The sequence below is a fragment of the Eublepharis macularius genome, chromosome 9, assembly GCF_028583425.1.
Source record: "Eublepharis macularius isolate TG4126 chromosome 9, MPM_Emac_v1.0, whole genome shotgun sequence".
NCBI classification, from domain to species: Eukaryota; Metazoa; Chordata; class Lepidosauria; order Squamata; family Eublepharidae; genus Eublepharis; species Eublepharis macularius.
Genome location: NC_072798.1, coordinates 38,260,630 through 38,277,621, shown reverse-complemented (window position 1 = coordinate 38,277,621; position 16,992 = coordinate 38,260,630). Strand labels below are relative to the sequence as shown.

Genomic DNA, 16,992 nt, shown 5'->3' with positions numbered 1-16,992 from the left:
AAGTGCATACCCTTAAATTAGTACAGCAACAGCGCAAATTCTACGTGGCCATCGATTACTGCTCATGTGAATGATCACAGTGCTTATCTTGTACATTTTTCACCTTTAGAAATGTCACAGACTGGTGTTTTCATTTACTGCTTGCAAATAATCATCTTAAGACAGTTTTATCCTGCCCTTCTTCCAAGGAGCTTGTGGCAATCCAAATGAATCTCCTTCCCAACATTAATCCTCACATCCCTGTGAGGATAACACATGAGGGCTCTAACACACAAAAATCTGTCACAGTAAACCTGTCATTAACATGCTACACAACTTGTTTTTGCTGTTACCAAAGGTATAAATATTGCTGCCTTCCTTATGCACTTCCTTATTCACACTCTATATTATCAAGATAGTCTTTCCACTCACAACCCTCCAACCTGACCGCTTCAGTCATTTGGCTAAAAACAAACAAATTGAACCCAGACAAGAATAAAGTGGTTCTGGTTAGGAAGGTAGCGATATCGAAGGAGGTTGTGCTTCCCACTTCCAGTGGGGCTCAGCTGATCCTTGCAAATTCAGCTTAGAACCTGGGTGATATACTGGATCCAGTGCTGCTGCTATGGAAGCAAATTAATCCAATTGCAAAAAAAAAAATGCCTTCCACTAGTCTAGCTTGGAAGATGACCCCCTGCGCTGACAAGGCGAATCCGGCCAACTGGATTCACACCATGGTAACATCAGTACTAGATTACTGTAATGCACGCTACGTAGGTCTCCCTCAAAGTCAACTCAGAGACTCCAACTGACGCACAGCACTGCAGCACAATTATTATCAGGAGCCCTGCAGAGCATGCATATCACTCCCATTTTGCAGTCACTCCATTTACTCATCATTTACTGGGCTCAATTCAAGGTATTGGCTATCACGTACAAAGCCATTAATGGCCTTAGTCCCTCATATCTATGGAATCAATGCTCTGCTATGGCGGCTTTGCTCAAGGCCTTCTGCAGGTAACACCCTGCAAATGGACAAAGTCAACAGTTGCCAGTACACACACATTCTCTGTATTGGCCCCCACACCTTATGGAACGGCCTGCCTGAAGAAGTCAGGAAAGCTCTCACTCTCCTGGCTTTCCTCAAACTGCAAAACCAAAATATTCAAGAGGACTTTCACACACAGGTAATAGGGCTGTACTATAAGGAAATGCTTTGATAAAGGCTGTTACTGTTGTTTATTATGTCATGTCAAATTACCTCCCCCCCCTGCAATCTATAATCTATTGTATTGTTAATGAATGTCCCAGCTGTTGATCATATTGAATTATACTGTGTAATCCATCTTGAGTCTTACTGAGAAAGGCAGACTATAAGTAACTTAAATAAAACAAACATAAAAACCTATGCAGTTGCCTTGCCAGTGTTATCTAGGCTACTTTAAATACTTTCCAATTTAAGCCAACCCCTCTGGTAAGCCTCCTTGCATTCCTGAACTTTAAAACACTTCTCAGCCATGTCTCAACCTGTTCCTCCCCAGTATTTTCTAGGCTGCTTTTATCGCCTCTCATTCTCTCCCAGTTCCTCCCCATCCCAACACTGAACCACAGCAATCCTACCGCCAGTACTATCTGGGCTACTTAAAAGATGTTCTTGGTCAAAAGTGGAAAGTTTTAACCCATGTTGCAAGAGAGATCTCGAAAGTGGATGTACTGTGCATTCCACTGGGCATTCTTTGTGCCAAAACGGAGGTTTTTCCTGGATATGCGCTTTGGGATTGGACAATGTTTATTTGGGGGATGATTTGGGCACAGTGATCCATGCCCTGATCACATCTAGGTTGGATTAATGTGTTGTGTGTGGAGCTGCCTCTGAAGAACGTCCACAAACATTCATTGTTCCAAAGTGTGTCAGCCAGGGCTGTCTCGTCCTACTGCTTTCCATGACTTGCTCAGTTCACTTTTCCTCGCACAGTGGGGATTTGAGTCTGAGTATCCCAGGCTCTGGTCCAACACTAACCATTCCCCTACACTGGCTTTCTAAATTCATCTTTGTATTAACAACCTAAGCTTAAGTAATGTGGCTGCTTTCGTATCTGAAAATGTACCAGCTCATAGCTAAAAAGTCTTCAGAATTACCCTTTTGAAAGCTGTGCATTTGTCTGGAACACCATCTGCCTAGCCAGCAAGAAATGTTAAACTAATTTCAAAACTCACATATGTTTGTTTCTTTCTGAGAAGTTCTGAACATTTTCAGTTTCCACTAAGTGAGATATAATATTCAACCGGATATAGAAAGAGGAACTGAATTGTTCAAGACTGGGAAGGGAGCGGGGAGGAGAGTAATTGCATGGACACGTCAGCATCTATGGTTTTTACTGAAACAGTTGTAGTTATGCTATTTACTTATAAGGTCATGCCAGATAGTTATCAACTGGCACAAGTTGCCCTGTTACTGCAATTGTTTAGAAATGCAGTTCTCAGGAACGTAAGTTATTATCTAACAACATTTTGGATCCTGTGCCCATTTGGCAGATAAATGGAATCTCCTCCTATTGCCACCTGGACAGATTTAGCCTGAACATATATCTCATCTCACCCATGTCTGTTCGCATATAAAATATTCAAAAACAGACCTTGCCAGGTAAAGTTATACACTTCATTGTTCACCTAGCCTGTGCAGGCTGTACAATTACCAGTATTTGTGCAGTTCCACAGGCTTAACTAAGTAAGAGTATCAGTGGAAAAGAGCAAGAGTCCAGTACGATCTATAAGACTAACAGAATTGGTGATAGGGTATGAGCTTTTGTGAGCCACAGCTCTCCTTCTTCAGATACCATCTGAAGAAGTGAGCTGTGACTCACGAAAGTTCATAGCCTACCACCAATTTTGTTAGTCTTATAAGTGCTGTTGGACTCTTGCTCTTTTCCACTGCTACAGACAAACACAGCTATCCATCTTGATCTAAGTAAAAATATGTACAACTGATCAGGAACCAAAGATCTTAGCTGCAGAATGCACGGTTTCAAACTGGCAATAACTTTCTCATTTATCATACTACCACCAGTCATCTTTTTTAAAAAAACAGGAAAAATTCAGTCAAACCTCTCTGCCAGGAAGATCAACACTGATAGGATATTTTGAACAGTAACAGTAAAAACACCTGTTGAATAAAGTTCAAATTCCACACGGGTTTAGAATCAAAACGATAGAATGTCTGGAAGCACCCTAAAAATGAACACATTTATTGTAGTGTAAGTATTGTGGCCCAGTGCCCACATTGTCAAATGCATCAAACTGGCAGAAATATATATATATAAACAAGAGTACAGATGAAGGGCAGAGGGAAGTTATTAGACCTTATGACCTTCCTCCTTTGTAATACCTCCTCCTCCATAGCAACTTGCCTTTCTGATTGTACCCTTGTACATACACATCTCTGCCAACGGAGTGCAATACTTCATGTATCTGATGAAGCAGACTCTAGCTCACCAAACCTTATGCCGCCATAAATGTGCCAAGGTTTTAAGATACCACAATAATTTGAAGAAACAAAATTGTATTCATAAGGTTGCCAGCTCTGGGTTGGGACATTTCTGGAAAGTTTGGACATGCAGCCTAAGAGGGCAGGGTTTGGGGAGGGGAGAGACATCAGCAAGGTATAATGCCACAGAGTCCACCCTTCAAAGCAGCCATTTTCTCTAGGGGAACTGCTCTCTGTCATCTGGAGATCTGTTGTAATTCTGAGAGAACTCCAGCTACCACCTGGAGACTGACAACCCAATAGACTAGAAGCCACCTGAGTAACAAAGATTATGAAAACAACCACCAAAAAAAAAACTATGTGGAAGATTATGCTTTTAGTTCATAATGGATAGAAGCAGGGGTCATTTCGTAGAAAAAGAGCTGGAGGAACTCATTAGCAAAACTCATTAGCATGACTCATTAGCATATGCCACACCCCTTGCCATCACCAGAAGTGTGTCATTGGCATGACTGATTTGTATATGCCACATCCCCTGACATCACCTATCCTGGCTGTTTTGGACTCAATCCTGGCCATTCAGGACTGAAATTGGGCCCAAAATGGCAAAGAGGGGCTGAAAATGCCCCAAAAGTGGCCCAAAATGGTTAGGATCGGGCTGCTGCTGAGTGGGAGAGTGATCCACCACCCGTCAGAGGCCCAATCCAGGCTGAAACGGGCCCAAAATGGCTGAGGGTCAGGTGGGCACGGCCACCTGACGTGACCTCTTTGGTGAACTACCGGAACTGTGTTCCTGTGCGTTCCCCCTCGAAATGAGCCCTGGATAGAAGGCAGCTACTTGTGTTACTGGTGGGGCAAGTGGGTAGACATGATTGCAGTGGGGTGACTGGCTGGTAAAAGAGGTTTCATGATTCCCCTCCCCATGCACATGTTGACCGACAGGTCTTTCCTTTTCAGTGCAAATAAAACATTGCCTTTTGGGTTTCTGCCATGATAATATTTTAATATGTGATTAACAACTGCATTGGTAAGTTACATGAGCATCTGCTTCATGGAACAGAAAGGCCCTGTAAAAACATTTCAATAAATACAATTCTGCAATCATAGCTAAACAAATGTACACTAAATACTTATTAATGTACATGGAAGACTTATTCACAGAGGATTTAATAATTTTTACTTTACTCCGGCAGAGTCAACAAAAGTGTCTTATTTCCCCTATAAAGAGCAGCAGAAAACCAAATAATCATATCCAATGTACCTCATTATTTCTGTCCCAAATAGAAACGTTTAACTGCATATTATTAAAAGAGGAGAAATGGAAATTTTTAATTGTAACAGCAGATCAGGCAAGTAGGTAATGATTTTCTAATAATTTATCTACCTTGCCATGTGGTGTGCAGACTTTGTGGGTATAAGGGGGTACAAGTTGTACCAGGAGAAAGACAGACATAAAGGATTTCTTGCTACCTCCAGGCAGAGGTTAAAAGATCATAACATTGGTGGCTATGCTGACATTTCCAGAGCGCTGTTGTAACAGTCAGCCAGAATCATGGTGAGTCCTTGGCTGTGGAATGATGAAAACTAGCCCAGTTATAAAAACCAGCCTAAAAAAGGTTTGCTAACATTTCTTTATTATATCAAAAATAGCTTACAATCTAAAGAATAAACAAGGAATAGAAAGGCAAGAAGTCAAATTATAAATCTTAAACTGGTAAAGGAAAATACAAAATGCGATTATAATGCAAGCTGTGGAATAGAAGAAGTCAATGAAGAATTTCTAAGGAGAAATTAAGCAAGATGTTTCTTAAAACCAAAGAGAAGTGTAATCAAAAGATGTAAGAACCACCTACATCCTGCACGTAATGTGTGCATCTGTTTGTAAGAAACAGCCAGTGTGTGTACATTTTCCAAATAAAACCCGCAAACAGTACCTGACTACATGTGAACTTTAAAATTGCTTGTTCGGCTGTATGAGTTATTCAATGCATGTACAAATCATAGATTTCAGATGCAATCACTAAGTGCTAAGAAGTTAATAAGGGTGGGTAGAGTGCACAGAAAATTATTTAATAGGACAAAAGATTTTAGACTTAACATCACTGTTCTCAAACTGAGAGGCAGTTTACTGAAGCAGTGAAATTCTTTCCTCTGAGCCACAGGTCCTCAATTATTTGATTTAGGGGGTGACTCAGCACCTTCTGCCTCAAAACCCCAACTTGATTTGAGGCAAAGGGTACCCAGCCTGTGCTAGCTCTTTGTTCCAATTATGTTTTCCTGTGCAGAGTTTTAGAAAGAGATCCTCAAGTGCAACAGAAGGTTTCTGCCTTTTCATCTGCAGACGGGATGGCGAGCGGTAGGCTGGGTTGGGGTGACAGAGCAGAAAGTAGAGCAAGTTTAGAAGAGGGACTGCAAGATCAAACAACAGCAAAGTTTTGTGGCATCTTGAAGACCCAAACATTTACTGTGGCATACTTTTTCCTAGTCAGGATTCACTTTGACAGACCCCTGAAGTGTTATCTCCCCCACATGCACATACCTGGTGGGCAGTAGATTTTACATGGATAAAAATAGAAAGGGTGGTGGTGGGAGATATTACAAAATGAGGCCAGAGGATTCAGCAGTTCAAGGGGCAGTTATTTACATTACTATGCAGAGAACTAATGAAAACAATATATATATATAATCAGAGTAAGAGTGGGCTACTCCAACAAGTGATAAACCAGCAAAAAAAGATTAATCATGTACACAGAGTGGTAAAGAGGGCCAATTACTTTATATACTGGAGCAAGCCATTCCTGACATCTACCAAGACAAACTTGTACATGAATTCCCTTCTCAGTAGCTTCACAATGGAGTCGCCTTTTGATTTTTTCTTTTTTAGAATGGAATTATTTCTTTTGTTTTTAACATTTGGCTTGTGCTCATTTTCATCATTTACACAAATGTTGTCCAGTTTGGCCAAAGTAAATGGCAGCAGGACATTGCTGACACATGACAATATATCACGTGAAAAGACATACCCTTGGTGAGAATGAGCCCTTGGTATGCCGGATGGCCTCAGGCCCTGCAATAGTGGCCCTTGAGTAGATAAGGGGGTAGAGCTGCTACTGAGGTTAGCTGCTGGAGGTAGTCCCTTGGTTGGAACCTACACCGGTGAAACCATTACAGGTGAGTACTTTAAGTGTGTGCTCGCAGAGGATGGGTTTGGTAGGGGGTATGCTACAATAAACTTACTAGAATTTAAGATGCTACAAACTTCTTTGTTGCTATCCTTTTGGAATCATTTTAAGAAGTTTGGAGTAAGTTTGCTTTAAATGAACTGCGTTGAGATGATCAAAGAGTTTAGACGGGCACATTACAGAAATCAAACACGACGATCATTCACCTCCTTGGACGTCTTTTTTTAAGAAAGGGTGGATGTAAATATTTTAAATAAATTATTATAGGGACCAGATCATAGAGTCTTAACACTGACAAAAACAGCAGAGAGACTAACCAAGCAATAACAAGATCATAGCAGTGAGCAAGGTAGATCTCATTTGAATGCTTATTAGCATAGTGATGTACACTAATAAATTGGGGCTGATCCACAAAATACAGGAGTATTGGATCTTTCACAACCTGTTGCCCTCCCCCTCCACCACCTCTGTAACTGGAATCAGACTGCAGCTGTTCAGCAGGAAGTAAGAGCTGCTTCACTTGGGAAAATGCAAACTGTATATTCGGTATCTTTCCTTTTGGCTTTAGGAGGAAATCACTATGCAGAAGCTTAAGTAAATCCGGTTTTTGCTATTACATGTACTTATTTTGCATAATGTACTTACGAAGCCAGTAAGCTTCTTATTCCATATTGCCACATAAAAGCAAGAGTAGCACTGCAAAAAATGAGAAGTATAATAAATCAAGTGGAAAGGGCACATTGTCCTCATTTGAAGCCAGGCTACTATCAGGTTATGTTGGGTATATGGAGTACTTCAGCTAACCACTGTTATGCCTCCAAAACTCTTGCTCTGAAAGAACATTCTTGTCATGATGATTCTCCTTGAATTGCACAAGATTCATTTCCCAGCTTTTGCAATTCCTCCCACAAACAACTGAGAAACTACTGCAATTACAAAATTAGGTAGTCTAATGCTGTGATGGTATCATTGGCCCCAAAGGCAGCAGCGTTTTGCTATTTTCCTGACACTGGCAGACCCAGGATCCCATCTACCCCTGGAGAAATATGACAACTATATACCATTGTAGAGGGAGGGGGAGATAAGCCATACAAGACCAGGTTTCTCCTTGACGGGCCAGGGAGGTATGATATGGGTACTGAATGCATAAAGAAGAATGTAGACACAATGATGCAGGAATTTCTCCATCCCCATCCAAGGAAGGAAATGGGAGGGACATAGCTCTGCCATAGCACTGGGCAAGATGGTCTAGCTTATGATAAAGCAGCTTTGTAATAACACCCATATTTTTGATGGGCTTTAGTTAATCTCACAGAGGAGGACTGCAAGCAATGGATATTTGGAATTTCACCATGCTGGGCTTTGCGGCTTTCACTACAGGCCATACCTTCTTCAAGCAATAAGGCCTTCCCTGAGTTGCAGTGGAAAGAGGAGAGAAAACATTACAACATCCAGGCAAGGCAGTCAAGAAGCATACAGGAGACAAAACCTTAATACACGTGGAACATTATAGAAATATAGACAATCCATCCAGAGGCACGTGAGCTTATACTGTTAGTGGGAGTGAAGACAAATAACTACAATTCCAGGAAGAAGTAAAATGAATATTAGCCTGGGGGCAGCAGTATTACATGCTAGTCCAGGCTAGTTCGCATTTGGTTGCTCTCCAGTAAAAGAAGCAGGACGTCAAAACAATTCAAATCGACAAGAGGCATATCATTCTAACAGAGGTCCCAATTATGTGATCAGTTCTATACTTAGAATTACACATATTACACGTAAGTTCTATACTTAGAATTACACACTGCAATCCTTGCTGAGTAGGGAACAGGAAGGGAGAAAAACAAGGCATGGAAGGACTAGGAGGGAAGCTTAAAATCAAGTACGGGGAGGCCCCAAAGACGGATCTGTGCTAGAAAGGCATGAATGTAGAACGCTTTCAGATGAATTTCACATGACAACTGAATTCTTGTCTCCACCCCTTTTGTACCACAACCCAACCGATCTTGGGAGCATTTCAGTGAGCAGTGCGTGCGTGCGTGTGTGTGTGGGGTGTGTGTGATTGGCTGTTTCTCCAATATTTCTCCCCTCAGTACAAGATTTTATCAGGATTTTTTAAAAATCCCATGCGCATGTAATACCACAATCCTGAGATTGAGGGATCGGAGTCTAGGATTCACGTCTAGTAACATAAAAACAAGGAGCATAAACTTCTTCATAATTAAAAGCACACAAAGGATTAGCTTTGAAGGGGTTTCTTTTTCTCAGATATAGACGTGCTCCCTTGTCCCTGCCAACTATCCTGGACTGTAGAAGACTGAGACAATAGGGATGAGCATTCTCTCTACTCCTTGAAGTCCTGCAAACTCAACAGAAGATCGGAGTGAAATCCCAACTAGGATGGAGCTGGGGAAAATACATTCCTTTTTAGTGCCAAGCATCGTCTGCAGTCTCTGTTCAATACCTCCCTTCCCTCACTTTGGATTCTGGTCTAGAAATTGCTCTTTTAAAAAGTGCAAGTCAAAACACTTGGGAAGCCGAATACTGCAGCACCTCCTGTGGTGTCATCTTTCTCACTAACGTAACATGCCACATTGGTTTGGACACAGGCTTGCTCACTTTCTCTCATCGCATTGTGCAACAGCTTTCAAGTACAGACACACAGGAGGTATTACGTTTGGCTCCACACACTTGTGGGCTGATCAAAGAACTGCTGATATCGTCTTGCCCCTGAGCATTTCAAGTCAAGGAAATTACAATTGGCACACAAAGTAATCTTCTCTTCTCTGAGCACAGCAAATCAGTAGAGAGGGAACATTTTCCACACAGTTAAAAAAACAAAAAACAACCAGAGTGTTGTGGAAAGTTACTTTATTTCAGAATTTCCACATACTGTCACAGACCATGCACTAAACTTTCCTCCTCTAATCCTCTTACAGAGCATTAGGGCTTGAGACAAGCGAACATATTCCTTCCTTCATCTTCAGTATCACAGGTACCTAAACTTCCTGCACTTTCTATAAATTACATAATTTATTTTTTCATGTTAAGAATTTTATCTGACTCAGAATAAGTAGCAGACTTTACCTGCAACAAACATCTACAGTTGTGCTAGTTGGTCCCCCGCCTTGTGGTTCAGGGAAAAGTCGTATCGGTTTTCCATGATGCAAACATTAAGGCATTACACCAAAACGTTCCCATGACTGATGGTTCTGTGACAGCCTTTGGACTCACTGGGTTCTCCACCGTCACAGCTCACGAGCTCTATTTCACACCACAGACATTCAGATTTTGTTCTGACATTTCACAGGAATTCATGGATACTGAAGACCAAGCTCTCCATGCTAAAATCACCAAACATTATGCATTTTGAGGGAATACTGAGATATGTCAGCTTAGTATTTCCAAAGACTGAATTCTCTATTTTCACAGCACCATGACTGCAAGGTTCTTGCTTCACACAACCTGGTGCCTCAACCTTGTGCAAGATGCACGGCCCTCCCCAGAACTGAGGGAACTGGACAGTCCAGTTTCTTCTACCTTTTAAAGCTTTGGTTATACCACTGAGTGGCCAGGGGCAAAGACTCTACTGCTTGTTGCTTGTGAGATTATGAGCACCAGTCTTATCACTATGAGGTAGGCATCCTTTTACACATACCTACCCCCAAACATATTACTTTTCAGAATGGAACGGCTAAAGTAACAAACTGAATAAAGAAAGTAAGGTGTCTTGCTGCTGGCAAAGCCTCAGACTACATTCCATTCAATCCAGGCTAACAGCAACATACACATACACACAATCTGTTATGTTTCTAATAAGTTATAAAGAAGTTGTTTTTAAAATGAGCTTGTAATGATATGCGTTTAACAAGTGGAAGGGCAGGAGATACTTAGTTCCTCCCATCCATTCAGTGGCTTCTCCTCTTTTGCTACTGATCCACTTCACTTAGGAATAGACTACTTGGAAACGAGCACTGGAAGGATGAGAAAAGGTGACAGTGCGGCTTTGTCCAAGTTTTGAAAATATTTGTTCAGATTGCAGTGGCACGCTACCTGCTTTACACACAACACTTCACTCACCAGCAAGTGTGACAGGAAGACATATTAGAAGGAGAGTAGAGGAAGAAGGATGTTGATTTAAAAGAAAAATAAAGCAGCCAATCAACCCTTGAAAAAGGAAGGAAATGTTAAGAGTAACAAACTTGGTGTTTTTCCAGGCTACAGCTGGACAGACATCCATAATAAAACCTTTCACGTCTTTGGCCAGCAGACCGGTGAAGCTTAACCAGCTGCAACACTTTCATTGCTGTGCAATAAATACTCTAGCAAAGATCTAATATTAAATAGGTGGGACAAGAATGGGGGCACCTTCTAAATGGGGAATGCCAATTAAAGGCCATACCAAGAGTTTACTTGTTAACATAAGCACCATCTTCAAAAGGAAGAACAGGGAAGAGAACTTCTTCCCAAGTTTCCATACCTGCAAATCACCTCCATGTTTGTGCTGCCTTAGCAATGGTAGGTACTGGGGAAATGAAAACCTGGGGGCGATCTATGCAAAACCCACATGTATACAACTAAGGGAATATCTGAGTGGTGACAGTGGTAGAAGAGTCATCCTGAGAGAGAACACATTCATGGTCTATGCCCATTACATGCCTGCAGAAAAGGAGATGCAGATGGAGTGGGTGGAGTAACAATGGCAATGGGAGTAGAAAGCTCTCGGTTCTCTAGAAGAAACAGGACCAAAGTGTAAAATATGCTTCTGCAAATTCATAAACAAGGCAATTTTAGTGTATGTCACCAGCTCAAAATCACATTCACCTCTCTCCAGAACCTTCACTGCTCGCATCACTACATATTTGATTTTCAGCAGGCAGACAGCAGGGCCCATCAGTCTCCCATTGTTCTACTAACATTTGAAAAACTGAGGACTGATCCTTAAGTACCCTTCACTTGGGTGATTAGCTGCTGTTAACTGAAGTGCACGTGATGGAGACGTTTGTGAAGGATGCCTCTTTGTCTTGAGACTTCCACACAATTAAAGACTGCAAAGAGCTCCTTTCCAAACGTTCCTACTTTCTCGGGAAAATATAATCAGGAACTGAGAGGTGATCTCAAGACCAACCAGTGGGTAGGGGATCTGCCTTTTTTCTAGAAAGGTAAAGTAAGATATCAATTTTTCAAACATGTGGGTGCAACAAGAATTGCATTAAGTGTGTGAAGAAGGGCACTACAGTGGCAACGGAGTACATCCTAGATCAGAACCACAGAACTTCCCAAAGATGGGAACACCAATCAGGGCTCAACAATGGCAAGAAGTGATGCAATAAGAAAAGTCTCCCAGGAAATTCCTCTGAACACTATAAATACAGTCACTGTGCAGCACTCACATGAATTCATCCCTTGCTATCAATACTGTTGCCATTGATACATCTCATTCAGGCTGCCGTGCACATTTTGCGCTTGCAGAGGACCAAAAAAAGCAAACAATCAGCAGGGGACAGAACCTAAGGAAGAATACATTGCCTCGCAAGTGGTTCCTACAATTACCAGTGGTTTTACTGGCCCAGTTCCACCCTTTTCTGGGATGGGACTATCTGTTTTCACTGCAGCACAGTAACAGAGAAAAAGGAATGCACACTGTTGGAGCAGGCAGTTGTTAGAGCAGCAAAACCTTACACACAACTCTGAACATCAGTTCTACATTCCTTCTTGCTCCTTAAGACAGCTGTTGGCAGAGCAGTAGAACTGGACCAGAAGCACCAAGAAATCTAGAGGACCATCCAGAGTATAATTAAGAAACCCCGGGGTGTACTTGCCAAACGAACAGGACAGGGTGTGCATATATCAGTAAGTGTCAGAGAACCTGTAGCTCACACCACCATTTTCACACATAAGGCAGCTGTTATATCTGCAACAGGACTTCTGGTTCTGAAAGGGAAGAGTACAGGGTGTAGCCTAACTCATCCACTTCCTCAGGAGTCAGCTCTGTAAACAAATTCACCTTTTGATTCAGAGCACTGGGAAGAACCCCCACCTCTAAATAGCCTATCAGTCCTTTCAATGCCTGCAGAAAACGATCAGCGAGCACATCTTGGGACCAGTCCATCTCCTCCTCGGTCAGGTGCAGTATGACGTTGGTGAGCTGGCTGGCAGAAAGGTGACCCAGCGCCGGGTTCAGCTTGCATATGGCCTTGAGGATCTTGAGGCACAAGGAGCGGCAGCCAGAATCAGCCTGGTCTAAGGCCCGTAAGCGAGCCGTCTCTGCTGGCCGAAGACTAAGTCGCCACAAATTATCATACTGGGCCAAGCGGTGTGGCTTGGCCACCAAGACAATGTCACCTAGTGTCACCGAGGGCAAAAAGTCTATTAGTAGGTGCCGGTCTCTTTCATATTGTACCTCCAATGTTAGAGATTCCAGAGGTGCTGCCGGACGTATCACATAATCTAGGAGGCTCCCAATAGCTGGCCAGTTGATTGAGCCCGCCACTACTTTCTCAAAGGTGTCAGCCACAGACCTAGGGGAGAGATAACCCCCCACCACACAGCGGTCCCAGTAACTGCTCCCACGAGGGAAATACTCTGGATTTTCCCGACGTACTAAGCAAAAGCCAGGGATGTTCATGATGGTGTCTTCGCCTGGAATGCATGACCACAAGTTCTTCTCCAGCACCAAAGGAACAATGAGCTGGATGTGATCAGCTGTCACAACCTATCAGGAGAGAGAAAAGTAGCAAGTGAAACAACAGAGGCCAATAAAAGTCACAGCAACCATAGGAATTAGAGGAAGGCTAGGATGAGAGAGAGACTCAGACTCAGTCTCAATCGTTATTTAGTGTCCTGCTAGCAGAGGCTGACGCACCACAGAAGGCATAAAAATATTTTTTCATATATCAGTGAGAGGGGATAGAAGGCGAAATAAAAACCTGAAGCATAAACTCTACTTCAAAACTAAGGTAAACAAGAGTCTTCTCTTGATTATCTACATGCTAAGTATGTCTTCTTCTCACTGAAGGTATTTAAAATCTGGACGCAACCAGAGGAACTCCTAGGAGAAAGGGGAGTGAGGAAGTTCTTTCTGACAGCAAGAGTTCCATCTGGGTTGTCTGTCTTCTCCTTGCAAGTAGTTAATGCCTGGGTGCAGCCACCTTCATTATGCACGCTATCAATTTTTAAGGATTTCAAATTTAAGTTTCATCTAGAAAAAATATGCCAGAATCTTTATTATGCTAACTCATATGTCCATTCTGAATTCTTCATTAAAGGATGGTCCTTTCATCAAGGTACAGTACAAAAAGGCTCCCAGATGCAAATCTACCATACAGGAAAAGAGCAGGAAGGAACGTGAATGGACTCTAGAATCACTGCAACAGAAGGGGGAGAGAAAAGACACAAACAATGGGATGTTGGACAGCCACAAAAGGCTGACAGAGAGAACTTCAGAAAGAAAGGCAAGAAAAGAGTGCTTTTCAAGCTCAGACAGAGCAATCCATTTATTCTGCAAGGTGTATAACTGCACAAAGTTTCTGTCAGCAGAAAGCAGGGAAATGTTAAACATTGTGCTCTTTTGCATAGGAACAGAACCACCATAGAAAAGCCATATGCATATTCAACATCACCACATACATCCAGGTTACCTGCAAGTCGTCATAGAGGCTGCCACTCAAATACATTTCACGCAGAGGCATGTCTGGCAGCTTAGCACGGAGAAAGCCACGCAGTTCAGCACAAATATCCACAGCAGCTTGCTTGGCCCGGGCTTGTTCTTCAGCTGGGATGGCCACCTTCCTTCGGTAAAAGGCAAACAGCTTCTCTTGCAAGGACATTCTGAGGCGGGACTTCTTCAACTCTACTTGGCTTCTTTTGACAGATGATTTATGCTTTGTGGATTTGACGAAGTCTATCAGGGTAGGATTACAGAAAGAAGAAGAATAAGCCTCCATATTTATTTACTTAATGCAATGGTCTTCATTCCATGGCTCAAGCAGAGCCACATTCACAGTTACCATCAGCCAGAAGATCTGAAGTTATTTTTATCCCTGGTATAAAGTCTGCACACAGAGGCTCACAGCTGACCTATTCCAAGCCCTATCAGGCAAGGGCCTTTTCCACTTTCCTGAAAAATAAGGCAGATGCCACACTGGGGAATGGTGCATTTTTATCTCACCCTTCCTTCAAGTTACTCAGGGTGACACAGATGGCTCTCCCCTCCTTCATTTTATCTTCCCAACAACACTGTGAAGTAGGTTAGGCTGAAAGAGAAAGACTTGCCCACAGTTACTTGGTAAATTTCATGGCAAGAGGGAAGTTGAATCCAGGTCTCCCAGATCCTAGTCTAATTTCTAATCACTGTACCCTACTTCTCTCAAGATTTCACTGCAAAAGACACTTAACTATAACAAGAAAACAGACAACAGACTTGCATGAATTACAATTCCAGAGATGCAATTCAAATGGAACAGCCATCAAGGAGGCTCTTCATTTCAACACAGGGGGATCAGAGTCCACCAACCCACCCCCCCATATTTATTAGAAAGCAAGTTTCATTGATTTGAATCATGTTTATCCCCAAGGAAGTGTTTTAAGGAACTCGGCCAAAATATCCTTCAATGACTCATTTTGACCTGCATATAATTCTATGGTAATTTAAGCATTTGGGTCCAATCTAATAAATCCACAATAGACTTTATTCAGTTTGTAAGACTACAAGGCTGTCAATCATAGGACATTTTGGAGGTTATTAATTCATAGGGTCACCATAACTCAGAAGCAATTTGACAGCACGTAACATACACAAGCTTTATTCTGATGATCACTCAGGACAGCGTTTTGGACTACCTGGCCACTAGAGTCTCTTTGAAAACTAAAAAGTCCAGTAGCACCTTTAAGACTAACCAACTTTATTGAGGCATAAGCTTTCAAGAACCACAGCTCTCTTCGTCAGATGCATCTACCTACAACTAACTCCTCTGGATCTTTGAAAACTAAGATTTGGTCACTACTATACTACCTGTACATTGAAATGATAGATTTATTGCACCATACCGCTAACTTCCACGCTGATAAAAGGCTATTTCTCACCCATTTCAAATGCTGAAGGATCAGTAGGAAGAGTCTGCAGAGAGCGGCTAAGATTAGTTTTCATATCTTGGTTCAGTAACCGAGATGATGACCCAAGCCATCTTGGCTCCTCCCAGCTTCTCTTTCCTGACTGGCTCATGCGTGTGGGACTGGTTGGAGCACTGATTGCCCGATCATACATCTGAAAGGCAGAAGGGGGGAAGTAAGCATACTGTTATATCCATTTAAAAGCCTCAGTTTCCACAGCCCCCTCCCCTTTAAGCCTCATCTCCCCTTCAAGCACTCTTACCCGTTTGACAGCCAATGTGGCAATCCCCAGCATGGCAGCACCTCCCACACCAAGCACAAGCCGAGCATTGGACAGGACAAAGTCAATGGCTGTGCCAATGCCATTGTCATCTTTTTTTCCTTTGCGCTCTCCAGCGCCTGCCATTGCTCCTTTATGTGAGGAGGGGGAAAAAAAGTTAACAAAATTCAATTTTCCCAGCATGCCACTCAGTATTTGCAGAGTTAGGTTTACTTCCTACTTTCTCACACAGATCATTACTAAGAAACACATTAAAATATTTATTCAACATTTATGACAGTAGAACATGTTTTTCAGCTTTTACCATGCTTTGTCAGCAAAACTGAAATACAGCTTAGGCTAAACATGGCCCAAAGCCACTCACTGAATGTCAGAGCTGAGTGGAGATTTGAACCTAGTTTTCCCACATCCAGACCTCTTATTTTTCACATTATGCTGATAAACACAGAGAAATCCTAGTGCAAATGAAAGTAATTGTGTATCTAAAACATAACCTAATCACGCTAAACTGATTTCCACATCCTAAGTGGGGATCACCATTATCAATGCTGTTAGGAGACAAAATCATCCCACTACTACTAAAAACCACCAAATCGAGATGGGAGTATCTCCTGCCTCTGTGGGTGTGTGTTCTACCTTTAGTGTCAAAATCCTTACTGAAGTCAGTCCTTCCAATGCCATCACAGCTGTCCCTGTGAATCTGAATCAAATTACCTTTACTCTCTCAAAACTGAAATTTTAGGACTGAGTTAGCATCACTGATAAAGACAACAAAAATTAACACAGCACATCATGACTGTACATAGCCTACCTGAAACCTAATGCATCTGTGACGAGGGCAGAGGAATATTCCCAGGGATGTACACAAAAATCTTTTCGGTTTCTTTTTCAGATTTGCAGCAGCTAGCCGATATTAACCATCTAGAACAGATGATTAAAGGGCTTGAAAAAAAGGA

At 42.2% G+C, this 16,992-nt stretch overlaps 1 protein-coding gene across 1 annotated transcript; it reads right to left on the bottom strand.

Annotated features, from left to right (window-relative positions):
- Positions 1-9,499: 9,499 nt before the first annotated feature.
- Positions 9,500-16,935, bottom strand: MIEF1 (mitochondrial elongation factor 1). Its single transcript, XM_054988988.1, has 5 exons — positions 16,848-16,935; positions 16,019-16,167; positions 15,730-15,910; positions 14,286-14,548; positions 9,500-13,360 (listed from the first exon to the last, which is right to left on the bottom strand). Exons 2-5 carry the CDS (start codon positions 16,160-16,162, stop codon positions 12,554-12,556), a joined length of 1,395 nt encoding a protein of 464 aa, XP_054844963.1. The 5' UTR covers positions 16,163-16,167; positions 16,848-16,935; the 3' UTR covers positions 9,500-12,553.
- Positions 16,936-16,992: the final 57 nt, after the last annotated feature.

Coding starts and splice junctions, on each gene's coding strand:
- MIEF1 (XM_054988988.1), bottom strand. CDS start 16,162: ATGGCAGGCGCTGGAGAGCGCAAAGGAAAAAAAGATGACAATGGCATT. Junction 15,911..16,018: donor CCACATTGGCTGTCAAACGG/GTAAGAGTGCTT, acceptor TCTGCCTTTCAG/ATGTATGATCGGGCAATCAG. Junction 14,549..15,729: donor TCCTTCAGCATTTGAAATGG/GTGAGAAATAGC, acceptor CTACCCTGATAG/ACTTCGTCAAATCCACAAAG.